Source organism: Notamacropus eugenii, chromosome 6 (assembly GCF_028372415.1).
Source record: "Notamacropus eugenii isolate mMacEug1 chromosome 6, mMacEug1.pri_v2, whole genome shotgun sequence".
Classification (NCBI taxonomy): Eukaryota; Metazoa; Chordata; class Mammalia; order Diprotodontia; family Macropodidae; genus Notamacropus; species Notamacropus eugenii.
In genome coordinates, this window is record NC_092877.1 from 44,565,441 (window position 1) to 44,593,280 (window position 27,840).

Consider the following 27,840-nt stretch of genomic DNA (forward strand, 5'->3'; position numbering starts at 1 on the left):
CTTCCACTGAGAGGTTAAGTGACTTGCCCCAGGGCCACACAGATCAGTCTTTTTCTGAGGCAATGTGATCCTTAGGTCAAAGGATCTGATCTAGATGTTTTGTACGTTTGTTTGGGGCCCTATATGTATACAAGCCAAATCATTTTCCAAAAACTTTTTACCAACCTACAATCCCTCTAACAAGGTTTCCCCATATCCTTTCTTGTAAATCCTTTCTTTTGACAGTTTAATGGATGTAAGGTATCACCTGAAAGTTATTTGAACTTGTCTTTTTATGAACAACTTTTCAAGAAGTCTGTGTTTCCTTCAAAAAGAGTGCTCTGAATAGTTCTCCTTTGGGGAATGGGGATTATTCATGGATCGTAGAGTCTGCATGTCAGATTTTGACCAGAGATATTTATTCCAGATTCTCTTCCCTGCATCTGTTTCTTTTCTTTGTATTTTAGAAATACTGGTTTTCTTCACGCAAATTCCTTTTATCTTTGACTAAAGCTACCAGTTTGGTTGCCAGGGATTTCTTCTGATTTGTGTGATTTTTAACATTTTTCTCTTTTCTACTAAATTATTGTGTTTTCATGAAGTCTACCTTGTGATAAGTTGTATTATTTGGATCTTTCTTCCAATTGGGACTTATTTAAGAACACAGCATATAATAAGATAATGAGATTGGAATATGATTACCCACCCCCCTTTTTTTCAAACTGATGACCATTGTGATAAAGGATTACTTACTCATTAAAGGTTGGGAAAATTTTCCTTGGGCATATTTCTGGTCTTTTGGTCTTTTACTGAAGCAAGTTATCTGTCCGCTTTCTCCTTCTACATATGAGTTTGTTAGGTTGGTTCTTTTGTCAGTTTTGTGTTGTATATTTTGGTAACTATTGGCTCATTTCTTTTAAGTTTTCCAATTTATAAAACAGCTCTTATTTTAAATTTTAGTAATTTGTTTTCTCTTTTCTCTGATTAAACTTGCTAATTTTGAGTGGCTTTTTGGTCTTTCTAAAAAGGTCTTCAACATGTTCATTGTTTTCTTATTTTCTTTTTTGTTAATACCTGATCTCAATTTATTTTTTCCATTTTCATTTAACATATTCCACTATATATATTTCTTTGATAGAGTCTTTTGTTCCTTTTCTAAAATGTATGAATTTTTTCTTTCTTGTTCTTCTAGGCATTCATAACCATAAATTTGCCTCTGGGTATAGATTCGGTTGCGTTGTACGTACTATGATATATAGTGTTTTTATGGTCATCTTTAATGTAATCAGTTACCATCGCTATAATTTCTTCTTTCCGTAGGCATTACTTGATTTTTTTAAATTCGGTTCATTGACTTTTATAAGCATTTATTGTCTCCTTATCACTGCCCTAACCCCCAACTAAACCATAAAAAGAAAAAAAATAGCAAATGTGCATAATCAAAAAAAAATTCCACATTGACCATGTCCAGAAATGTGTGTCCCATTCTGCTCTTTAAATCATTGCCTCTGGCAGGAGGCGGGGATATGCTTTATCTTCTGTCCCCTGAACTCATGGTTGAGCATGGTGTTGATCAGTTACTAAACTCTTTCAAAAATTATTTTCTTAGAGGCAACAAGGTGCCATAATGGATAGAGCACCACAGTGGATAGGCAGGAGTACCTGAGTTCAGATTTGATCTTAGACACTTTAACTAGCTACGTGACCCTGGACAAGTCACTTAACCTCCATTACCTCCAAAAAAAGTTGTTTTCTTGATATACGTCATACACATATTTTTCTACATGTTGATCCTTTTCCTCTGTCTTTCATGTTTGAGGAATATATGCCTAGTAGAGGTATTGCTAGATAAAAGGATATGCACAATTTAGTGACTTTGGCCTGTGGTTCTAGAACATTTTCCAGAATGTTTGGATCACTTCACAGCTCCACCAACAATACTTGGTGTACCTGCCGTCTTCCCATTAACTATCCAAATTTTTTGTTCTCTTTCAAAACTGTATATGTCTTTTCAAAGAAAATTGACAAAAATGGTAACTTTTTTTTTTACTTTTTCCCCCATTCAATACTTCCCACATCCCTTTAAAATCCAGTTTCTTTAATACTTCATTCATTTGATAAGTTATTTTTGAGTCTGTTGTATTCTGTCATGTCAGTGACAGAATCTAGTATTAATTTTCTATTTATTTCTGTAAAATGGATTTTTTTTATACATTTACTGTGTTCCTGTGAATAGGCTTAGGTATAGGGGCTAGATGTTTGATTTGAATAATATTGAAAACTGCTTCTACCTAGGTAGGAAGATACCTTCTCTGAAACACTTGTCTGAGTGTTGGAGATTTGCCTGGGTGATGAAGTTAAGGGATTTGTCCAGGGTCATACAGCTAGTACGTGTCCCAGGGAGAACTCTAGGTCTTCCTGCTCCAAAGACCCCTCTCTCTCCACTAGATCAAGCTGCTTCTTCTATGAATATATATTCAAATTTGCTGTGTTCTGATTTTGAATAGCATTTTGATGTGTGATGTAATTTCCTTGTTTATATCTTACAATTTCATCTGGTTTGAATTCAGCTTTGTCAGTCAGATGACATCGATGCCAAGCATCCATTCTCGCATCTTCCTCAGCACCTAAGACAGAGTGTTGCAGAGCACTCAGTATGTGTTTGTGGAATGCAATTAAACTGAACTGAGATGCTTCCCACAACAACCCATGGTAAATGATGACTTTTTGTTTAGTTCCTCTGAACAAAGCAAATTAAAAACTCTTTGACTATAAAAAACACTCCATTATTTTTTTCCCATCTTGAAAATCCCAACAAAATTCTCATCATAGAGGGCGTCAGTTTCCTCAACTGTGACTTTAGGAAGTTGGACTAGTCCCTGCTCTAACTATCTATGATTTTGCTCTCCTGTCTCTTCCCTTTTTACAGTTAGTAGTGAATCTGATCAGTGATCTACAGGAGCAGATGTGTAGACTACAGCTGGAAATCAGTAGCCAAATTCAAGAGAGAAGGTTGCAGGACAGGGACCACATGGATGAATGTAGCCCTCAGGAGAGCCCCCAGGCCAGCAGCCCCGATGGCTTGCCTGTATGAAGCATACCTAAGTATATCCAAGCATGAGTTGGTGCTGCCTTGAGTTTGCAGAGAATTCTGGGTTCTACTAACAAGAGTCTGCCTTGGGTACCAGCCATTCCTCTATCTATCTGACTCTGGGCAGAGTCCAGAGGCCATTTTCCTTTCTTTGCCTTTCCCCATTTCATCCCTTCATTCTTGTATCTAAAGTTATCCTGGAGGAACAGCATGGCTTGGGCAGTCCTTCCTAAGACCTCTCTAATTGTGTGGCGTGTGTCTATTAACAACTGGACGGTAACCGCCCAAGGGCAGATAAGAGAACTTGCCCGGCTGCCAGTGGGGAAGAGGAAGACAATAGTAACCCACAAGGTATTTGCTCACATTCCATGAGTTTGGAAAGCATTTTGAGTTTCAATAAATTTAACTATTCTCCTGACATAAGAGAATCCCAAGGAATTGGGATAGGAGGAATAGCTTTGTCCCCAGGCTTAAAAACTGGAATGAAGCTTCTTCCTCTTGCTTGCAGTTGAGGAGAAGAGAGAAAAATTTCCAGCTAAAATGGAAAATCCAGATAATATGAAGGATGTGCCAGGTACTGCATTAAACACTTGGGGACATTGTAGGCAGAAGGAAAATAGTGTAAGAGATGCTCAGTAATTACCGAGAGAAGGGAGATGGAAACAATAGCCTCGGGTACCAATTCATCGTTAATAGCAGCATAGATAATAAACACAGTGAACATGAGATTTTAACACAAGGAGGGAACATAGTGTGTGTGTGTGTGTGTGTGTGTGTGTGTGTGTGTGTGTGTGTGTGTGTGTGTGATGCACATGCATAATTACAGAATGATCACTGGGATTTGGAGAAATTGGACTTAGGACAGGAATTCTAAGGTGATGGAAAGGTATTTTTCATTCAAGAAGAATATATTTGAAAGAAGGCAAAAGGGCAGTAGTACTAGATGTCTAGGCTGGCTACCCTTTATAGAGCACTCTTAAGTTTTATAAAGTGCTTTACATATTACATCATATACAACCACCCTCTGAGGTAGGGAGGAATAGGTTATTCAAAGTAGCTTAGCTCTTTGTCTGGGTAGGTTGCACGTTCCCCATCAAGGGAGGTATTCAAGCAAATGCTGGGTGTTGTAGAAGAGCCAGGTGCCCTTACCCATTCCTTCTGGTTCTGGGATTTTAGGATTATGTGGTTCTTTCAGAGAAGAGTTTTGGAATTAAATGGTCCAACATAACGAGTGACGCTCTTCCATCCATTCACCATGGACCAGTGCAGCCCTCCCTGATCTCACCCCTTTTTGAACCCCTGCAGACTTTTGCTGACAGGACTTGCCCATGCTACCTCCTGTTGTACTGTTGGCTTCCTATCTTCCCAGCTGGACCTCGAGTCCCTGGAGCGACATGCCTGGGTCCCATACGCTCTGTTGTCTCCCTTCAAGTGCCCAGGACTGGGCCCTCCCTGGCAGAGGTCATCATGCAGTATCAGGGCAGAGCAGATAGTACTTAACTTGCCTGCTGCATCTCCCTTTATCCCCCCCTAGTCCCTCCAGGCTCCGTTTCCATCAAGACATCATTGTCTTATCCTCTGATGGTCTCAAGGTTGAGACTTGTCTCTTGACTGCCCAAACCCCAAGCCACAAAGTGGCTCCCTTCTCATGCTCAGCCTCTCCTCTGTCAGGAGAACTAAGGGTGCAGAGCTGGGTAGGGTGCCCTCTGAAGCAGACGAGGCAGTGACTGTCTGTTCTGAGCTGGAAAGCCCCAGGACAGTGGAGAACAAAAACGAAACTTCTCTCTAGAGGGAGGCTTGGGACCGCAGGTGCAGACGATCAGTTGGTTGTATTTAACTGTTTTTCCTTGTTGTGTAACAACACTGAAAATAGTCATTTATTTCTTTATCATTTGCTTCACCATTAATGAATTATATAGCTAATTTGTTATGCAACAGAGGATTCCGCTCTGAAGGGTGTGGGGGCACTATGTCCAGAAATTACTCTGATGTGAAAACATGAATAGATCTTACTTAGGAGGTGCCTATAATTCCTCTCAAAGGGCTGCCCCTACACACACGGGAAAAGCCTCTAAAAGGCGGAAATAAGAGGTGTAGCCCGGCATGGCTGTCATCTTCTATGCAAGAGCTTGAATAATTTAGTTTCAGACATTGCACACCTGGGCCACCTAACGCACCCTTCTCTCTCTCTCTCCCTCCCTCCCTCCCTCCCTCTCACTCTGTCTCTTCCCCCCTTGCCCCATCTCTGCCCCTCTGTTCCTTTCCCTGCCCCCCATCTCCTTCTCTGCCTGCCTGTCTTTTCCATTCTAGGAATTGCTGCAGGAACTCAAGCATCTCAAAATCAGAGTGGAGGAGCTGGAGAGTGAGAGAAATCAGTATGAATGGAAGCTAAAAGCAACAAAGGTAAAAACCACCCAGCCAGATGATCAGTGAGCCTGACCCCTGGAGCCAAGCGACCTGGACTGGGGAGGTCTGGGATGTGAATGCCAAGCAAGGCCTCTACCGGCCCAATTCTATCTTCTGCTTGGGAATGGCCATTCTTTTTCTCCTTTCTAATAACAGATATTAGAACCACAGGCTCCAGCTGAGTTGTAGGGCACAGGTGTGTACATCCTGCATAAACAGAAATGGCCACAGCAGTGGGGGTTAGGCCTCTCCATTAATACTAGAAGTGAGGACAGCTAGGTGGCACAGTGGATAGAGCACTGGCCCTGGAGTCAGGAGGATCTGAGTTCAAACCTGATCACAGACACTTACTGGCTGTGTGACCCTGAGCAAGTCACCTAACCCTACTTGCCTCCGCCCAAAAATAAAAACCAACCCAGAGGTGTAAAGACTGTCATTTCACCTCCATCTCAATCAATCAATACACTTGTTTTGTAAAATAAAATTTTATTGATATCTCTTGTTTTTTACATCACCTACATTTCCCAGGGAGTCCTTCCCTCCTGCCCCTCCCAGAGAATCTCATAAATGAATCAAAAGAGAGATGGAGGAAAACCAGTGTGCGATACGCAACAAGTGTGGCACCATATTCCTTGTTCCACATCCATAGCCCCAACATCTGCAAAGAAATAAGAAGACATGCATCCTCAGAGCTCTCCTTGGTGCCAAGGGCATCAGTGCAAATTCTTTAAGGGACTCCAGTGTGTCAGGCCCTGTGCAAGAGATGGGAGACACACAGATTCGAAACAAACCATCTTCAAAATGGTTGTTGTTTTGAGCAGTGAGCTTAAAAGTCTTCCCCTGAAGTTCTCCATTCCTCAATGCTGCCCTCAGAAAGCAAGGTCTCATAGGTCTCAACAGGACTGAAAGTCCTTGAGTATCATCCCAGTGGTGGTCTGGGGTTTTGCCATCCAAGGGGCTATCCAGCCTCAGAGGGTCTCCTCACCAAGTGACTGGCCATGAGGTGATAACATTGTGGGGGAGTGGAGAAGGTCCCAGTAACTCCCTACTCAGGCCAGGTGCATGGATCACCCTCACTGATGAAATTATGAATCTTTTTTAAGTATCCCACTAAGTGAGTTAAAGAATATATTTAGCTGTTCTTGGCAGAGTATAACTTGCTCTTTAAAGGGATCCTGACCATCCCAAGTCTATCAAGGCTGCTGTGGAGACTTTACTGCTAAAAGCAGTAAGCCAATATTAGTGGTGAGTTTTAACCCCCACAAGTGAAGGCTGGTGCTCTGTGTGATTTGAGACTCCTGGTGATGGGAGGCAGGAGGGCCAGGGAAGCAGGAGTTACCAAAACCATTCAGCACTGGTTAAAAAACTGGAAAAGTAAATCAGTGGAACAAAGTACATTTCTCCAAAATAGTTAAGCAAGACCACCCAACAAACACCATTATAGTAACTTGTAAAAGTGTCATTTTCTTCTTTCGAATTTTACGAATTGTTAATAGAAAGGGTGTGAAGCAATGTCCTGCAGTGGCTAGGTGTCAGGAAAACCTAGATTAAGTCCTGCTTGACTAGGCATGTGACATTTTCCCCTACACTGCCCTTTTTGACTATACATTACACAGAGTCCTTGCACCAGTGGAGGGCCTTTATTGTACACCAGGAGTTTTAAACAATGCATGGATTTTTCTATTTTTTTATATATAAACCAAGGTTTAGAGTGACTAACTGGCTTTCCCCTGATCATACAGCTAGTAACCAGCAAAACTGGGGCTCAAACCCAGGCCTTAAGGCTCCTAATACAATGGGGGCACCATGTCCAGAGCAGCCTTCTTGTCACTCAATAGGAAAGTATCTCTTACTTCTACCGTTAGCAAAAATAGAATTAGTCCTTATGGGTGAAGAGGTGAGCTATCTGGAACTCTGGTTCCTTCATATGGGAGTATGCTGGAGCCCTGGTCCCCATGGTTAGAAATAGAAGGTCAGAATGCTGGTCCCCACAGTTGGACAGAAGGTCAGAGTGCTGGTTCCTATGGCAATGGCTGAAGCAGACAATAAGTCATTGAGCTTGTTAACTGAGGCACAGTTTCCCTACTAGCTTTGGCTTGGGTCACTCTGGGACAGTCACATCCCAGGCCAAGCAGGCAGTCGGTGGGTAATGAAAGCTGAATCCTCTCTCTCCCCTTGCCTCATGGGAGTCACATTCTCAGTCTGCGCTGACTGCTTCTGGCCTCTGACAAGAACACTCACTCACTCATCTGAATGATGCCCTTGGCTCTTCCAGGCTGAGATCGCCCAGCTGCAAGAGCAGTTGGCATTGAAGGATGCGGAAATCGAGCGCCTCCACAGCCAGCTCTCCAGGACCGTGGCCTGCATAGAAAGCACCGAAAGAGGTAACAAGCCATGATGTGGCGTCCTGCCCATTACCACCTTGAAGGGGAGATAGTAACCACCCCAAACACCTACCAGCCCCCTTCTGGTGTCTCTTGCTCCCCCTCCCCCTTCCTTGACTTATCACAAAATGAACACCTGCTAGCCACAAGTAGCAGAATTTTCTGGCATAAGAAAGATCTACTCAGAAAAAATACCATTTTAAGGTATCCCTCATTACACCTCCTGCATGTTGTGGCCTGGGCTGCTATCTACCATACCTCTGCCTAATGCTGTCTTCTGCTAGCAGGATACCCAAGGTCAAGTGTGTGGGCTTATATGTGGGATGGAGGTCTATCTGGCCCTCTAGTCCAGAAGTGGGTCACTTGTAGGTCCTCAAAGTGTGGCCCTTTGACTGAGCCCAAGAAAAAATCCCCTTAACAAAAGGATTTGTTCTGTAAAACTTGAACTAAGTCCAAAGGGTGTACCCAAGGACCTAGAAGGCTACATGTGGCCTCCAGGCCCCAGGTTCCCCACCCCTGCTCTAGACTCTCCTGGAGTTTTAGAGGCACTGATGACCTCTGGGAAGTGCCAGGGAACTCCATTTTCCTTTCAAATTGAGAGAGAAATGAAGGTCAGAAAAAGTAGGGGAATAAATGGAGACTCATGAGGCATTTGTCTATGGCCTTGCCCCTGTGCGCCTCCTTGTGCCCAAGACACGGAAAAACAGTTCTTATTTTCCTTTACTTTAAAACTTAATGGCTTAAAACTTTTTTGTCTAAGAACCCTTTTATACCCTTAAAAATGATGGAGCACCCTGTCAAAGAGCTTTAAAAAATAGTATTGGTTATACCTATCATTACTTGCAATATTAGAAATTTAAATGTCAGTATTTTTTATGAAAATAGTTTCGGCCTCTTAGACCCCTCTGAAAGAGTCTTGGGGACCCCAGAGATTCCCAGACCCCACTTTGAGAACCAGTAGTTTAAGAGAAGTATAGCTTGGGCAGTCTTTGGCATTTCTGTGCAGACCTATGTAAATGGGAACTATATTATATATATCATTCTGTGAAAAGGCAGTAAAGCAGAGTGGATAGGGCCAGCCTCAGGGTGAGGACAATCTGGTTAAAAACTCTGCCTCCACACAGGGTGTGTCCCTGGGCAAGTCACTTAACCCTTTAGTGCCCTAGGCAACTCTAAGAATGTAAGTTACAGAGAAAACCCAGGACCAGGCCAAAAAGCAAATTGTCATTTTATAAAAAACCAAATTATCCCTGATCACCCTGAATTCCCCCCAAAGTTTGCAAAGGAGGCACCAGAGGGATTTTATCTCTTCCTACCTACTTCTTAAAGGAACACAAGCAGTCTGCCAGGGAAAAGTTGCTGCCCACCTTCTCTTTGGGCCTGGCCTAGAAGGCCATAAGGATCAGGCCTAGGAAATGGTATAGTGCCTTAGGCACTGGCCTTGGAGTCCAGAAGTTCTGGGGATTCATGTCCCACCGCAGGTGTACTGCCTAGCTTTGGGCCCCTGGATCTGTAAAGGGAGGGCCCTTTAAGGTCCTTCCAGCTCTGAATCCATAATCCTGCGCATCTTCCTTCTAAGGGAGAAGAGAACAGACGTGTATTTACATGATGTCTGTTCTTTGCCAGGTGCTGGAGTAAGTCCTCACAACAACCCTAGGAGTTGCTATTATTAAACTCATTTTACAGTTGAGGAAACTGAGGCAAACTGCAGTTAAATGACTTGCCCGCTGTCAAATAGATAATAGATGTCTGAGGTCACATGTGAACTCGGGTCTTCCTGACCCCAGGCCCAACACTCTACCCACTGCACCGTCTTGCTGATCTATACCATAAGCGCACAAGCATCCTGGCATGGTCCTGTGTAGGTGCCCTTATACACAGTTCAGAGCCCCTAGGAAAGGGAAGGGGGTATTTGCTGAATAATATGTTTTCAGTCTTGGGAATGACCAGCGTCAGTCCTTTTGAGGTGGGTTGGCTCTGTTGGTGGGCATCTAAAGGGCATGTCTAATCTGTGCTTTTTCCTCCTGGTTTCCCATCCTAGAGGGAGTTTGTAAGAGAAGGCTAAAGGAAAAATGTAAGCCTTGAGATTCTCTTCCAACATCATGCTTGTGATCTTTTCCCCACCAATTACAGCTAAAACGCTCTGCACAAACAATGAATGCAACTGCCTCGTCTCACGTTGATTGCTCCATTATCTTCCCTCAATACAGGCCTATGTTTCATTGCTTGCAACAAATCAGTTGAGACCAGGAGGGTCCTGAACCCTCCATCACGCAGATCACCTTAGAAATTCACCATGAGTTGGAATCACAGCCAGAGAAATCACTCTGCTGGACATTTTAAAGGAACCTGTCAAGGTTTTCAGCCACCTTGCTCCTTTTCATATTTTCATTTGTGTATTTTGTCTTCAGAGTATTATTTTTTAAATACTATCACAGAATAAATAGCATTTTTCTAATCCAGGGGTTCGTAGACTTTTTTATGCCACGGACCTTTTTATGTAGTCTAAGGGAGCTTATGGGGACCCCCTCTCAGAATTATGTTTCTAAATGCATAAAATAAAATACTTGGGATTCAAAAGAAACTAATTTTACTGAGAGTTATCAACATTAAAAAAAAAAAACTGGATAGACTCTAGGGTAAGAACCCAGAGACTAATCTGTTAGCTGATGTTATTCCATCTGTAACATTCTCCAAAAAAGTGATCACCTCGCCTGTACTTGAAATCCTGCAAAGATGAGGAACTCACTACCTTCCTTTAAAAAATTTTTTTAAATTATTTTCAGATGCACGTTTCACTCTCACTTCCCTCTTCCCCCATTGAGAAAATAAGAAAAAGAAAGCCTCTGTTACAAACATATGGTCAAGCAAAAGAAATTCTCACGTTGACCATGTCCAAAAATAAATGTATTTCTCATTTTGTCTTCCAAGTGTGTCCCCTCTTTATAAGGAGACGTGTAGCATGAGGCAGCCTGGTCCAGTCTAGACAGTTCTGATGATTGGCAGGTCCTTCATATCAAGCCAAAGTCTGTCAACAATATCCTATTGTTAATCTGTTCTGCCTTCTGGACCTAATAGAACCAGCCTCATACTATAAACAGCCATCACGCCCCTTCTGCATCTTCTCTCCAGACTACATAACTCTGGGTTCTTCATGTGGCATGGTTTTCTGTCCCAGCACCCTGATATTTTCCATCTTATCTACACCTTTTCTCAAATGTGGCACCCAGAACCGAACACAACATTGGGGTGACCAGGGCAGAGGGCCTCTCACGTCCTTTGCTCCATTTACCATATGGCACGTTGTTCATATTCCACTGATCCCACCTAAGATCACCTCAATCTGAAGTCTGGGATGTCTCACTGTTGACTCCTCTGGCTTCATTCCCTCCTCCATGATAATGTTTGACGAAACCACGCAACAAACAGGCCCTGGTGCTGGAAGAGAGCAGGGATCATTAAATGTTGCTTTTCCTTGTGGAGCATTTCCTTGGCAGGATTCCTTTTGAGGTCAAGCACTTCTTCCAGCATTTGCCTTTCTTTCCAACTGGCTGAGATGCCATGCTCTGCTTTGCTGTCTTTCTGTCTGAGCTTGGGTGGGACATGGGCTATGCTAACTAATACCATTTTTCTTGTAAGAATGACCTTTGCAGTAACTACACTGAATTATGATAGAACTCCAATCCCTCTCCCCCACCCCACCCAATATGTCTAGAGAAGAATCAGATTGGTCTGATTTTTTTTTAAAATTCTGCTTATAAGTAAAATCCAGTGTCATGTCCGCAGGTTTCTTTCATGTTCTGATTCCTAATTATCTTGAAATGTTGAATGCTATTTTTTTCATAAAAGGGTGACTGTGTCTGAGAGCTTTTAGCAGGGTTCTTTGTGGGTGCCTGGTGATACAGTGGAAAGAACACTGGATGAAGGGGAAGATGAGCCCTGGGGATCAGAGCTCTTTAGAAGAGATTTCAGTCTTGGCTTAGCTTCACTTTGGGCCCCCTTGGTTTTTAAATGAATCTCAATATTTCTTTACACTAAAGATCTATTGTTCTGTCTTCCCTTGTCATGGGAGTTCAAGTCAGACATAGGAAACCTTAATCTAAGGCCTTCAAATCATGGATTTTTTGAGTTTTAAGAGACCTTAAAGACTCCAAGTATGAAAGGTGGGTTTAGTCTCAGATAGTTTAGATTTGATATTGAAGAAAAATGAGGTTTTTGTAGGTCATTCATCAGTTAACAGAAAGCTGTTTAGCCGTAGAATAGAATGGATATTTAACAACAGATTTTCCAGAATAGCTTGAGTAGACAACTCCACCTTCTTGTCTCCATGTGGAAATTCATTTCGTCAGCATATGACTCACAGCCTTGGGACATCTGCCAAATTGGAAGGGGCCTGAATCTACCTGGGTGGGCCTTTTTATGCCCTTAGGTGACCAGTAAGTCAAGTCAGTGCAAAAGAGAATACCAGGAATCTGGATCAAGCTGAGCCCCACTTGAAGCAGAATGGCCTAACCCAGGTTGAGGGGATCAGAGAGAGAGAGCCTTGGTAGGTGGTTTGCCTATCACCCCAGCTCTTCTGCCTTCCAAGATAGATGGACATCTCTTTTATCTTGTCAAATTTTTACTTTATGGATGACTATGCCCTGTTTTCAGATGGTTTTCACTTTGGACCTTCTGATTTGGGACATCTGACTCCTGACAGGTCTTGTTCTTCCAAGTATGGATTAGGTGATTGTTTTTGTCCCCTCCGGTGTTTGCTTTGGCCCTTAATCTTCTCTTCCATCTAGATCCTTGGCCTTCCACAGATAGTCTTATCTGAGCAAATCTATGTTTGCCCTGTTGACCCTACAAAGAACTGGGAGGCCATAACTGTGATTTCTTTGGGAATTCAGCTGGTTTTAGAATGAAATGCATGCTTGTCTTTCTTCAAAAGCTACTGGTTGTTCCTTGACTATGTCAGATATATTCTGGTATATTTTTTTTTAATATTTTTATAGGTTTAGGAGGAAGTTGTGACTATGCCATGGTCTCTTAAAGCGAATATCCAGCAATGTCCTACTTTCCTCAAGAGTTTTACTTTAACACCAGAGTATTGTTTTTGTTTTTGTTTTAGGAACCCTAAAAAGTGGACTTAAATTGTAAGAAAAACAAGGAGACTAAAATTCTTGTAAGATCTATTAGCTGAAAAATGCCTAAATCTGTCAGTTTCACCTCTAAGTAAATGGAATGTTCTTCTTGCCCATAAACTTTTCAGAGATGGCCATACATATGAAACATACAACTGAAGCCGTACATAAACACACCATTCTTTCTGCTTATTTATTTTTAAATTTGCATTGGCATCTTTTTTTTTAATGTCTTTCATTTCCAAGCTTACTCCACCCTTCTCCCTTCTGCATGTAATAAACAATAAAAAAGAGACAAAGAAAAGCTGTTCCACAAAAGTAACCAACAGATCAGCTTAGTCTAGTAGGGTGTGCTATGCTATATACCTGTAGACTTCCATCTCTGTAAAGGAAGTGAATTTTCTCCCCTTTTTCATGACCAAATTTAGTCATTTATATTACACAGCATTCAGTTTCTTTGTTCTTTCCAATAAATCTTGTAAGCACTAAATTAATACTTTTATTAATTAAATAATGAATTAATATTATTTGATTATATAACATATAAATAAAATAAATTTTGAAAATTAAATACTATGAATACTCTCACCTACATACATGAAATTTGAAAGCCTTTTCAATGGCAACAGTAGGAGATGGGAATGTTTGAGTGTGTGGTTTGCTCTTCTATCTGTTACCTCTGATGTTGCTTGAAACAATTGCAGGGTACAAGCTAAATTCTTTTTGCATCCCAACTCTTTGTAGATCACGAAGTTCAACGTCTAAAAATAGGAATGGAAACCTTACTTGTTGCAAATGAAGAAAAGGTAAGAATAGAATGGCCCTTTGTAGAGAGGGGCACATTAGCCTCTGACCAGTGTGGGGAATTTTTGCTTGTGTTGATATCCTGTTGGCTTAGAGACTGGAGGCCAATCCATTGATAAGGTTACCTAGGTAGGAACAAGAGGCTTGGCTCATAATAGGCACTTCATACATGCTCACTTTCTTCATTGATTTGAGTCATTGGGAATTTTTTCCTAGCATCATACCTTATTAAAGGAAATGGTGTGGGTAAAGTATTTTGCAAACCTTAAAGCACCGTGTAAATGGCACAGCTTATCGTTGCATTTTTAGGAAAGTGTCAGGAGAAGAGCACTTATCAAGGGAGAATCGACTCAGTATCTCCTAAGTAAGGATTATCTAATAACCGTGCAGGATGTTCATCAGTACCCCGAGAAGCACAGGGGATAGAGAGCTGAACCTGAAGTCAGGAAGACCAGGTTTAAGATCTTGCCTCCGATGATGGCTAGCAGTGTGACTCTGGGGAAGTCTCTTACATCTCTCTCTTTCTGAAACTGTTCATCTAGTCAGCAAGGTGGTGCAGTGGAATCAGGAAGACCTATGCGTATTAGCTGTGAGACTTAGTCACTTAACTACTCAGAGCCTCAGTTTCCACCTCTGTAAAAAATGGAGGTAGTTATAGCAGTATGAGGTCTTCAGTATGGTGTGAGCATCAAACGAGATATTGTTTGCAAAGTACTTGAAATACTACATAAAAGCTCGCTATTTTTATTATTATCTGTAAAATGGGGATAATAAGAGTACCTGCTCCACAGGGTTGCTATGATCGAGTAAGCGCATTTACACAAAACATTTGGTAAGCCTTGAATAACTGCATAAATTGAGCTATTAAGCACCTACTATGTGCTGGTCACTGTGCTAAGCGCTTTACAAATATCCTCTCATTTGATCCTCACAACAACTGGGTGCTATTACTATCCCCATTTTTCAGCGAAGGAAACTAAGGCAGACAGATGTTAAGTGGCTTGTCCAGGGTCACATAGTTGGTAAGTGCTGAAGGTCAGATTTGAACTTGAGTCTTCTTGACTCCAGGCTCAATGCTCCATCCATTGTGCCCTCTATCTGCTTCAAAGGAATGTAGACGGCATGTCACACATGTGAAGTATTTAGGGAAATTTTTTAAAAGAATTTTTATTGTTTACAGGCATTTTTACAAAATTTTTATAATGTCTTTTGTTTTTTTACATCACTATCATTTCCAAATTTATCCCTGTCCCCTCCCTCCCTCTCTCCAGGGAACCATCATTTAGAACAGAATAAAAAGGAGAGGGGAAAAAAAGCATTCTAGCAAAACTAGCCAACATTGGGTGACTCTGACAGTATGTGCTGTATTCCGCATCTCTAGCCTTTACCCCTGCAAAGAAAGGAAGAAGGTATATTTTTTCCTCTCTTGGGACCATCCTTGATCATTATAATTTGCTAGCTGACTTGTTTAAGTTATGATACCATAATAGTTTTTTTTTTTTCTTTTAAGCCTTACAGATTACCATTCCACTCCCGCTACAGCCTTGGTATTTTTGAACCCTCTATGGGATCAGATTGGCTACTGGTCTTACCTTCATGTAACAACCTCTCAGGCTTGGTTGTTTCATGAAGGAAAATCTCCCAGCAATGACCCAAAAGCCCTGGCAACCAGCCCAAGTGGAGAATGGTGCATCTGAGATTCCATAGGAACAACTGACCCTGTGGTCAGTATCCGTGCTAAAAGAAGGCTCAGAATCTTAAGGAAAGACCCCAAACTCTGCTTCACTAGGTCCTAAAGCTTGCTTCAGGGATTTTACAATTACAAAGACATTGTATTTTATAGGCTGCCTCCATAGCCTGCTTTGCCTTAGGTCCCTTCATCTCTAGAGTGCCCCAAGTTCTAACCTTCTTTGTAAATTACTCTCATATTGAGCAAAAAGTGCTGGCTGCTAATGACTACAGAAATCAAATCTTCTTCCTACCTTTTATTCCCAGGATTAAACTATATATTTGTACAAAAAGACCTGCTTTATTATAATTAAATTGTTCGTTAAATGTCATATGTCACATAATAAAACTTATGTTTATTTATGTCTAAAGGGATTGCACTGGCTTTTTGAAAGCTGGCAGTGCTATTAAGTGGTTTTACACCTGATTAAACATTCTTCCCAAAGAAGTACCTTTTCAAGCTTGAGGGTGGGGTCCAGCACAATTCCACAGGGCCCTGCCCTGTTCCAGATTTTTACCAGTAACTCCAATAAAGACATTCAGAATGCTCATTCAATTAGCAGCAGGCCTAAAGGTGGGAGCAGTGGATGGCACAATCTAGGGTTTAAATTATCTTGATTGACCAGAATATCTTATAAGGTGGGGGGGGGGGGGGGGGGAGGGAGAGACAGATGAATGTAAAGTCTTAGGTTCAAAAAATCAGTTATGGAAATATAGGAGAGGAGAAAACTCATTTTGCAATCATTTATGTCAAAAAGGCCTGGGGAGAGTCATTAGATTAATAAATAGCAACAAACACTGATTATGTAAATACCAAGTGTGAAGCGCCGCATTGGGCACACAGTGTACAGAAAGAAGAACAAAACCTTTGCTGCCCTCCGAGCTTATATTCTCCTTAGGGATGAGGATAATAATAAATTACAACAAAGGAAAATGAGGCAGAGAGAGAGAGTATTGACTCCTGAGAGGGGGATAGAATTATATTCCCCAGAAAGCAGGTACTCACATGCATCTGTGGTTTCATTGATTTGGACATTCCCTCAGTATTGCAAATTGTAACACATCAATGCCTGACTATCCTATGTGAGGCTTGTCCAAGTCTTCCCATAAGCTCTTAACAGCGAAGTCCCACAGTGAGCCATGGGCCTTCTGTACTTTATCCTGACAGCCAAGAATACCAGTGGATTGCCTAGGCTGTCCCCTGGTCATCCCTCATCCTCTCAGAATTACCCATCTTCCAAAACTCCAGCTTCTCTTCCTATTATGTATTTCCCTGATAACATCTTGTATTCCTGTTGTGCTTTCGGTTTCCTCCCTGTTCCATATTAGGGCCTGGAAACCTTTGTTTCCAGGAGATGCTTGGAGATCATTTGAGGAAGCAGTATTGCCAGAAGATCTGAAGTGGTTAGACCACACTTCAATTTTAAGAGGAATAGTAGCAAACAGAAGCAGGTGTGATCCAGGTGACTGAGGAGAATGAAGCTTCTGTAAACTATATACCATATGGAGAGTATTTAAAGAGGCTAAAACTAATGGGAAATAGAAGAGCTTGATTTGGAAGAGGAGGAGATTAGATTTGCATACTTTCAGAGGCCAGAATCATGGCCCGGGTGATGATGCAAGTTACAGAGAGATCAATTTCACTGCAAGAGGGATCTTCCTAGCAATTAATAATAATGATAGTTAACATTTATTTAGCACTTACTGCATGCCAGGCACTGTGCAGAGCACTTTATAATTACCATCCCATTAGCAGCATCCAACTGCCTCTGAAGTAATGAATACCCTAGTCCTAGCGGTGTGTAAGTAGAGACTAGGTGACCACCGACAGTTGAAACTTAAGGTGGAAGTTGGACTTGATTAATTCTTAGGTCTCTTCTAGCTCTCAAAAAGAGATTTCAAAAGAGCCAAGTACAATGAAAGAAGTACAGGATTTGGAGTCAGAGGACATGAGTTTCAAGTCCTGAATCTGCCATTTAAAACCTACATAAACTCAGGCAAAATATTTCCCCTCGCTGGACTTGTTTCCTCCTCTGTAAAATGTAGAGGTTGGATTGGAAGGCCTCTGAGGTCCTTTCTCCCCTAAATCTTGTGATTTGGTTTGCTGGTCCAATCAACTAGGCCATAAACTCTTGGAAAACGGAAGAATTTCTTCTTTTTCCTTTGTAAAACTTTCCCCACCTATTATAGTCCAACGTGCAGCTACATGTATCGTGTGTCCATTCATGCATTCACTTGTCTTGGTCCTAGAGGCAGGGAGAGCTTTGCAAAAAACCCTCCAAGTACCTATTTAAAAGAATTTATTCTCCTCTTAAGGTCTGAGAGTTTTGTTTAATGTTTTCCTGGTGGCTTTTGTTCCTTACTCTCCTCTATCATAGACTTGTTCCCAGTAACAAAGAAAAACATTTATATTACACTGCCCAGCCCTGGTCCTTGTCTTCTTCACTTACCTCTCTCTACCCAGCCAAAGGAAGTATATTTGTTTCGTTGGTTCAAGGACCAAGTTTGGTCATTACACTTAACCTGATCTGAGCTACTTCTCAGTACTGTTTTCATGAAATTATGACCGTCATTGTGAATATTCATCTGTTGTTTCTGCTTCTTTGTTCGTCATCGGTTCATACAAGTTTTCCTATGTCCCTATGGTGCAATGATCTTCCATTACCAACATGTTTAGCCATTCCTCCATTACTGGGCCACTCACACTTTTCCAGATTTAGGCTACTAGGAAGTATTTCTTTGATGACTATTTTGGCACATATGAATCATAGAATTGCAGCTATGGAGCTGGAAGGGATCTAAGAAATTGTCTATTTCCGCAGTGTCTGGCTTAACTAGAAAGGGGGATACTAACATAGAAAGCTCTTTGCAGGCCACATATTGACTTAGAAAACCACATTAGTATTATCTGTGTTCCACTGTATTTTTTTAAAATTTTGTTCAATATTTTCCAATTACATTTTAATCTGGTTCACGTGAAGAATGTTTGGCACCTCTGACCTAGTCCAACTCCCTCATTTTGCAGAGAGGAAACTGAGACCAGAGGAGTTAATTGATTTGCCTAAGGTCACCCAGGTAGGAAATAGAGCCAGGATGTGATGGCAGGTTCTCTTGACTCCAAGGCCAGCCCTATTTCTGCTATAATACATAATGGGAATCTGATTTCTCTGGCTCTGACCTCCTTACAGCTAGTGCCTGGTAGTGGTTGTGGATCTTCTGCGTCTGACTCAGTTTCCTTTTTGTTTCAGGACCGCAGGATAGAGGAGCTCACGCTGTTGCTGAGCCAGTACCGGAGAGTAAAGGAGATCATGCTGGGAGGTCATGGTAAGAGAAGAGATAATTTCAGTGTTTCCCTCAAAAGACTTTCTTTGGCTTTCGGGATACCCTGTCTCTCAGGGCCTTGTACTCACTTGTGTCAAGAGTAAGGAGTACTAAACCTTAGTGTTACTTCCAACAGAAATCCCTCAGTCTCCCTTTTAGATAAGACATCTTTTCAGTGAGTAGTGCTTCATGGGATCACAGATTCAGACCTATAAGGAACTCCCTCATTTTACAGAAGTTGGGAAACTAGGTCTCAGAAAATTTAAGTGACTAGCCTAGGGTTCCCCAGGTAGTAAATGTCAGGAGCAAGATTTGAACCCTGGTCTTCAGAACTCCCAAAGCCCAGTGCCCTAACCATCTCACCATTCAGCCTCCCATACTGGGAGCTATCATATTGCCCTGGTCTAGTTGTCCTTTCAAAGCCTGCTATGTGTGATGGAGAACTCCCAAGCTTTTCACCAGCCAGAGAATGTCTGGTGGGAGCGAATGAGTCACAAAACAGGGTTTTTTTCCCCACGCATCAGCATTACAGTGTACCTTCCACACCTGGAGTTCCTGTGAAGGCAAACTAGGCCTAGGAGAACTATTGAGATCCCTTTCCTCTGTGTCAGACCTTTGAACTGGTCTGGTAGTAGTATTCCAGTTTGCCTAAAGGGCTATAGAGGGAGTTTGAGAAACTCACCCTCTGAGAGGGTCAAAGAGTGTCTTAGGATCATAAGTCTTAGAGCTGTAAAGGACTTTGGAGGTCATCTGGTCCAGTGGGGTCAGACTCAGATAAACACAGATCCACCTCTAGTTTGACACCTGATTTAGTCCAGCCCCCTTCTTTTATAGACCCAAGGAGGAAACTGAGGTGGGGAAGAGAGGAAGAATTACCTATGGTCTCACACATGATAATCATTCATAGGTAGGATTGGAACCCAGGCCTTTTGACTTAACCCGTTGCTCTTTTTACCGTACCTTCTATGCCTTTTTACCCTACGTGATCTGGAAACACAAGGGAATAGCCCCAAATGAATACAAACTAGAATTTCATTGTAAGAGAGACATTTAGAGCTAGGAGAGCCATCAACACCCTAGCCCAATCCACCATCTTTTCCATCAGTCAAGAATTAATTGATTAATTAATTAAGAATTGATTAACCTTATACCATGAATTGAATCCATCTGAATCAAAGCTGGGGAATGGAGCTTATGCATGCATGGCTAATTTGGAAGGTGCTCTGCGGCTTTTGAGGCTCATAGTGCCTCTTAAAACTGCATTCACAGGAGCCTGTATTCTCACTTGCAAGACCTTGGACAATGAGAATAGTTTTTGTAATTATCTTCACGTATGCTGCCCACACACTGATGCAACAGCTCTTTTATTTTTGGTTCCCATGGGTGAAGCCTATTACAATGTCAGGAAAAGCTCGTGGTAGTTTGCACCCATTACGTTCTTCAGGATCCTGATGAAATGCCAAGGTTTACGAGCTTTATCCCAGGATGAGACAAGCAGGAGACAGATCATGCTTGAGCCCTGGGTTCTGAGATTTTTTGGCAGCAATCCTGTGGATTGCCCCAGGCTGAGGGCAGAGGAGAGTTAACTTGGAAACACTAACCTGGTTTCCTCATCCACCCACCAGATACGTTGCCCAATCTCAATGCCTCCAGGGTCTGTTTTGGGCCTTCAGAGAAGATATTTTGTCTGAGGGCCATTAGGACCTGACTTCCTGCAGTCATCAGTGAACCACTTTGCGGGCAGCAAGGGTGAGGTTTCTGTGGCATGAGATGATACGCGTAGAAGCCAGAGTTTGTAGGGCCCATCCTGCAAAGTTTCACTTGCAAGCAAATGTACAAAGCTGTTTAGAGTGGAAGAGAGAACTGCTATTGAAAACCTGGAGAGATCACTGTAGCAAGAGAAAATTAAAATCAATAGGTATTTATGTCTACTATATGCTAGACACTGTTGGGGCTACAGATACAAAAATGAAATAATCCCTGTTTGAGGGATTAAAAAATGAAATAAGCCCCAAGTCATGGCTAGGGAAGAAGGGAGAGAGAACAGCCAATGAACAAAAAGTAGAAAACATATGCAAAGTAAATAATAGTTTCAGGGGTGGGTTGGTGGATGATTCTGTTGTTCAGTCATTTTCAGTTATGTTTCACTTCTTTATGACTTCATCTGGGGTTTTCTTGACAAAGATACTAGAGTGGTTGGCTCTTTCCTTCTTCGGCGCATTTTACACATGAGGAAACTGAGGCAAACAGAGTTAAGTGATTTGTCCAGGGTCACGAAGCTAGTAAGTATCTGAGGCCAGATTTGAACTCATGAAGATGAGTCATCCTGACTTCAGACCTGGCCACTTTATCCACTGTTGCACCGCCTAGCTGCCTTTTGGGAGAGAAGAAAGCCCCATTAACTAGGGAAGTCAAGAAAGGCCTTTCACAGAGACCTTAGCAACATGGATTCTACCTAGGAATCCCTTAATAAAGAAAGTTTTCATTCATTCATTCATTCATTCATTTACTTGAGCCAAGTTTTGAATGGAACAGGGGATTACAAGCAGAGGTGAGGAAGTAGGGCATTTTAGACACAGGGTCAACCTGTATAAAGGCAGCAAACTGATGAGGTGGAATTCCTGAGTTCAAATATGACCTCAGACACTTGCTAGCTGTCCTTGGACAAATCACTCAACCTCAATTTCCTTAACTGAGGATATTGAGGGAAATGAGCATAATAGATACTAGAGAATAGACTTCCCAGGGTTGTGGTGTGGCTCCAAAGAGATCATATTTGCAAAGAGATCTTAGCACAGTGCTTGACACAGAGTACAATCTGTATAAATGACACTGTTATTATAGAGGCTGGGGGTGGAATACCTTGTACTAGGAAATTATGGGTAGGTCAGCTTGTCTAGAAGGGGGATGCCCATGAAGGAAAATTATGTGAAATCAGTTCGGAACAATGGGTTGCAGTCAAGTTAGAGTGACAGATAAGGTGTATGTCAGGCACAAAGCCTGGCCCTGCCCTCAAAGAACTTCTATTCTAACAGAGGAGATAGTGTGTACAAGCTACATACAGAATAAAGGGAAGGTAACTGAGGGGAACTGCCATTAGCAGCCAGCTCTCACTCTCTTTTAATTTACTTTTATTCTAAACAAGGAAAAACTGTTCCTCAAGTCTCTGCAATGAAGCAACCCCTGAATAAAGTTATTTTCTCTTTTTGTTGCTTCCCCTCAGGCTCATCAGAAAGAATCCTTTCCAGTGGGGAAGAAGAAATGGAGGGCTCTTTCAGGAAGTGGAATGTGATGAACAAATCCCCTGGAGAAACAATGAAACTGGAGGTCTTGGACTTTATTATCTGATACTTCAATCCATAGCAGCCCTGAGAGGCTCAGTAAACTCACCTGAGTGAGCTCTGGGCAGAGAGAAAGGGAGGGAGTTGGTTAAGTCTTTGTAAGGCTACCCAGCTCACCCAGCCAACAAGTAACAAGCTAAGTAAAGGAACCATTGTAATGTCTGGAAACTGAAGCAACTCATTTACATTAAACAGATCCTCCTGAGTTAGTTGGGTTATGTTGATTCATGGTCTGGAAAGAAATCTGCAGAGTTTGTTCAGCTAGAGGATCAGCCATGATTTCTAAAGTCATGACACCCAACTCATAAACAGACTGTACCAAGTTGAGGGGCACCAAGCTCAGTAAAAATCACAAAGCATAGAATTTTAGAATAAGGGTTGTTGTTGTTGTGTTTGTCCTTCCCATGACATCAAGATGATGACAGGACTTGCAGTTGACTTTGATTTGAGTGAGGGAGGGCTGTGCAAGGTCACCAGCCTCACTTTCTTCTCCTGAGCCATCTGGGTCCAGTGACATGGTGTTCATCAGGATGGCTGGAGATGGCCCAGGATGCAATGGGAGACCCTGACCCTTTCAGACTAAGGTCTTATGGCATTCACACGTTTAAGTGAGATATACCCATTCAATGAATAGGCTTCTTTAAGTAGTTGCTCAAGGGACGGCCCAAAGGAACCAGGAGGTTATCTAGCCCAATCCTGCTATTTAAAATTTTTTAAAATTTAATATTGTTCAATGAAAAAAAATCTTTTTTCTCTCTCTTTTCTCTCTCCTGCTATTCCCCAAGGAATACATAGTTCTACTAACAATGCCTAACAATTTCCCACCCTAGCCATGTCCCTAAAGATAGATGTCTCATTCTGCGCAATGCATGCATCACCTTTTGATCAGGAGATGGTAGTTTGCTTCACTATTGGTCTACTGGAATTGTGATAAGTCTTATCACTGGTCAGAGTTCTTAAGTTTTTTCCAGTTGTTTGTCTTTCAGTCCCATTATTTTGCAGGTAAGGAAACTGAGGCCATTCTCAAAGAGGTTAACTTGGCTACAAAGCCAGAAAGCTAGAACTTAGGTATCTCTAACTTCTAATCTAAACTTCCTTCCTTCTGGGTCCGGAAAAAACTGGACTATAGAAAACAGAACTTTATTCAGCGTGTCTCAGTGCAAAGGTGTGTCTGATAGGATGCTGAGACTCTTCTGTTTCCCCTGCAGATGTCTCCGAGATGTACCTCCCCTACCTTGGGGGCTCCTCCCCTGCCTCAGAAAACCCTGGAAACAAGGTGAGAAGCCAGAGTCCTGCTACATTCCCCTCTGGATTGCTCTTAAGACTTTAGGGTCATTTCACCTATATCCCAAATGGGATTCCCCACTGGGGACCTTGGTAAGTGTGTGGGTCCTGAACCAAGTGGGCTGTTGACCTAACTGATTGGGTGTGGTGTTTCCATTGACAGTGGAAGCATCCTGGATACCAGCAATGGCCAGATTTCCCCTTGTGAGGAAGATTCTCTGGAATCACAGAGCAGGTACCAGTCATGCTTCTCTTCTGCCTTCCCCTTAGGCTCAGGGCTACATCACATTCACTGGAGATGGAATCCAGTTTGGCTCCAGAAAGGAAAAGAGCAGTTCAAAGGTTATGGATTCCATTCAGTTCAGCCAATACTGCAAGGTCCCAGAATTTGGCCTTTGCAAATCTGCATGTTTCAGAGAAGGCTTCAGATTATCACAGGACATTGGGGTCATTAAAAAAATGAATTTTTGATGGGGTGATTGGTAGGGATACCCATAATCATTCTTCAAACCTTCCCAGGAGCACACACACACACACACACACACACACACACACACACACACACACACACACACACACTCCTCCCTCAGTAACTGAGCATGTCAGCAAATGCAGAGATGTCCTGGCTTTGGGCCATGGTGTTAAGGGGAGGAGGAGGGCGGAAGCTACCAAAGCAGGTGGCCTCAAAGGGCAGCGTGTGGTTTCCAGATGGGCCTCTGGTTATTGTGGTCTCTTCCTTCAGCTTTGCATGTTACTTCCTGGAATGAGGTTGGTCTGAATGGATGAATCGTCTGAACTCTGAGCCAAAAAGAAAAGAAATTGGTTTAAGTTTAAAACATCTGTGCTGTCCAGCTTAGCCCAATCCTTCTGCTTCCATGGTATCAGTCAAGCATGCATGTTCTGCTCCCTAGAAGTCATTTGCTTTTTTTTTTTTTTTGTTCCTTAAGGACTCAGGAAAAGCTGTCCAGTAGCCTGGAAGAACTGCAAAGTAGCTCTGTGGAAAAGGTTTGCCTGTCATTCAATCCATCAGCATTTATATATTATAATATATTTATTTATTGACTGTGCTCTGTGGTCTGTGTTATGGGTTACAAGAGGAGAGACACAAATCAAGAAAGTGAAAGCTAGCATTTGTGCAGGGCTTTAAGTTGTACAAAGCACTTAACTTCAGTTAACTCACTACAACCCTGGCAGCAAGGCTCTCTTATTATCTTCATTCTGTAAAGTTGGAACTGAGACTCAAAGAGGTTAAGTAACTTGCCCGGGGTTACACAACTAGTGTCTTCCAACTGAAGTCTTCCAGACTCCAAGCCCCATACTTTAGAAATAACACAGGGATCAAGTGAAGTAATGTTCAAAAAGCACTTTATAAGCTTTACCAGTCAACAATTTTTATTTGTACTAGTAATGTAGAAGAGCATACAAGCAGGTGCTGAGTTGTACAGTGCCAAGTGTGGGTGCTTTAAGAAGACTGAAAGAAAAGATAATTTTATGGACCTAAATCATTAGGAAGGACTTCCTGGAGGAGACAGGCAGGGGGATAACACCATTAGAAGAGACTTGGAATTAGGAATAACCATTCGAGGGGACTGTTTAGGGATACATCAAGAATATTTGGACTGGTGGATGCTAAGTTTGTCTTGAGAAGTAAAGGCAGAAAGATTCATTAGGAAAAGTGAGACTAGATTGGGGAGGACCTTGTACTCCAGGCTGAAGAGTTTGCCATTCATCATATGTCCACTTGGGAGCCATTGAAGATTTTTGATCAGGGAAAGTGACATGATTCCTATGTCTGAATTGTGTTTAAGATGGGTCTAGCAGCAGTGTTCAGAATAAGAGAGGAGAGCCAGGGAAGCTAGCTAAGAGGCTTCAGCGAGTTCCAGGTGTAAAGTTGTGCTGATTGTTACTAGCCTAAGCTAACTGATTGAAATCAAAATCCTTCCTTTGTTAGTGGATGTTAGAGGCACCCAGCCTAGCTGGCCCTTCCATTGAAGAGAAGCTAAGGACTCAGCCCTAACACGTGGGGAGGATCAGTGCCTGTCCCTTTAGGTGACCCCCCTCTGCTGGGGAATATCAGCCTTTTCACTTGAGTTTTCTCAGGTTTAAAATTAAATATTTCACCCTGCCCTTGGCAAGTAACCATAGACTCAGAATCACAGCTTTGAACTGTCCCTTAGAAGTTCTTTTATCCAACTGTGTCCTTAAGTAACTATTTATAGCAGGTATGTTTGTCATTTGGTACCAACGCACCTGCCCTAAAGTCTTGTTACTGACCTGAGAGAAAGAGACAGAGACAAAGACAGAGACAGAGAGACCACCTTCCATGAGTGATTATGGTCTTCCTGTTCTAGCCCAAACCAGAGCTCATTGATCATTTTCACTTGGCCACTGAGGATTCATGGTCCCCATCTGTGAAGGGACCAGAAAGACTGATGATTGTTATCTGGGGGGTAAGGAAAATAATAGTCTTCTCAGGTATACATGGGGAAATGACCAGGTCAGGACAATGAATGAGAACTCTGTGTATGTTTTATACTAACACTTGTCTTGTTGACTTTTCTCTACTGAATTGAAACCCTCCTCCCTACAACTCCATAGTACATAGACGGGAAACCACATGTGCCTGTTGTTGGACCTGAGGTACATTCACTGTTCTTCACTTGTCATTTGCCTTAATAGGATGTGGGATTTGCTATATGTCATGTCTGCTCTTATGGGTTTAGTATTCTCCCAGCACAAGGACTATGGCCTTTGGGGTGGGATGTGGGATGGAGACAAGAAGAAAAAGGAACTGATTAGCAAGCAGTCCACACCCCAGTCCCTTATGTGGTTGATTTATCACCTGAATACATCCTCAGACTAATATGGAAGCCTCTGAGCCTTTCAGAGTCAATGAATGAAAGGGAGATGGAAAGTCATTTAAGGACAGACTTCCCCCAATGAATGAACAGTTGGTGTTACAAGGAATCACTGTAGAATCATAGATTCAGAGCTGCAAAATATCTTGGACTAGAGGTCATTAGTCTAACATGCTCCTTTTACAGGGGAGGAAACTAAGGCAAGTGACTGTCCAAGGTCACACACAGAGTAATGGAAAAAAGCTGAGGTTCAAACTTAAGTTATCCCCTCAATCCAACTCAAAATTACTCAAGATAATTTCCCCTGTAAAAGCATTTTTCTGTCTGGTGGATCTTTAGGCCAGACTACAAAAGATTTTTAAGTAGCTCTTGATTTACAGCATAGGACCTTTGAGGTTATCTGGCCTAGCCCCTTCTCTTCTTAAGTGAGGAGACCCTGGGCTAGTGAGGTTTGGTCATTAGCTCCGGGTTACACTAGTACCCGGAGCTGGGATTCTCTAATCTACATTAGAAAAACACTTCCCCCAGCTTCCAGCACAGAATTTCCCAGGAGCCCAGAGGAGGGAGAAGCAGCCACTTCTCTGAAGGTCTTCTCCTCTGCATATACTTTTATGGGAGGAGGTGCGTCTTTATTCTTCTGGTTAGCTAAGTAAGAAAAAGCCTCTCTCTCTCTCTCTCTCTCTCTCTCTCTCTCTCCCCCCCTCCACCTTTTTTTGTTGTTCCTGTCATTTTAGTCATGTGACCCCATTTGAGGTTTTCTTGGCAGAGATACTGGAATGCTTTGCCATTTCCATCTCCAGTTCATTTTACAGATGGGGAAACTAAGGCAAACAGTGTTAAGTGACTTGCCCAAGGTCACACAGCTAATAAGTGTCTGAGGGCAGACTCTAGGCTCACTGTTCTATCCACCATGTCAGTTACTTAGGTCTCACTGTAAAGGGTGATTCTGTATAAGAAAAGATTCCTTTGGAACTGTATATAAGAAAAAGTGAGAGAAGGTCTCTCAGATTAGTTGCATCTCCATAAAAGAAACTCTCCAGCTTGCTTTCTCTTCCCCACTCCGGGCACATATTTTGGTCTCTACAGTAGCATAATAATAGCCCACATGTACATAGCACTTTAAAGTTTACAGAGTGATAGGATAGTTAGACACACACCTCATTTGAACCTTAAATCAACTGCATGTGGTAGGTGCTGTTATCATCCCCGTTTCACAGATGAGGAACCTAAATTTTAGAGAGTTTAGGTGATTTGCCCCTTGGTCACACAGCCAGTAAATAAGTTTCTGAAATAGAATTTGAACACAAGTCTCCCTAACTCTTGAGTCCAGGTTCCTATCCACTAGGCTACTTAGCTACATAATACAGGATTTCCTAATCTTTTTTTTTAAATAGCCCCTTTGGGCAATCTGGTGATGCCAATGAATTCCCTTCTCAGAAAAAGATTTTTAAATAATTAAAAGAAACATCAAATTCAAATTAGAGGTTAGCGAATATAAAGATATATATGTTTTCCCAC

The 27,840-nt window shown here is 42.2% G+C and overlaps 1 protein-coding gene across 22 annotated transcripts in view; it reads left to right on the plus strand.

The window, feature by feature from the left end:
- Positions 1–27,840, plus strand: part of PPFIBP2 (PPFIA binding protein 2) — a 192,679-nt gene that overhangs the window by 148,010 nt on the left and 16,829 nt on the right. For 9 of the 22 annotated variants that reach the window (XM_072619692.1, XM_072619696.1, XM_072619693.1 and 6 more), the window contains 11 exons: positions 2,909–3,067; positions 5,381–5,473; positions 7,752–7,860; positions 9,902–9,934; positions 13,731–13,792; positions 18,767–18,842; positions 22,063–22,166; positions 23,389–23,456; positions 23,628–23,699; positions 24,412–24,469; positions 26,063–26,104. In XM_072619692.1, the coding sequence (XP_072475793.1) occupies positions 2,909–3,067; positions 5,381–5,473; positions 7,752–7,860; positions 9,902–9,934; positions 13,731–13,792; positions 18,767–18,842; positions 22,063–22,166; positions 23,389–23,456; positions 23,628–23,699; positions 24,412–24,469; positions 26,063–26,104 (876 nt within the window). The remainder of the gene's footprint in view (positions 1–2,908; positions 3,068–5,380; positions 5,474–7,751; positions 7,861–9,901; positions 9,935–13,730; positions 13,793–18,766; positions 18,843–22,062; positions 22,167–23,388; positions 23,457–23,627; positions 23,700–24,411; positions 24,470–26,062; positions 26,105–27,840) is intronic. The other 13 variants (XM_072619702.1, XM_072619704.1, XM_072619698.1 and 10 more) reach the window with 5 other exon arrangements.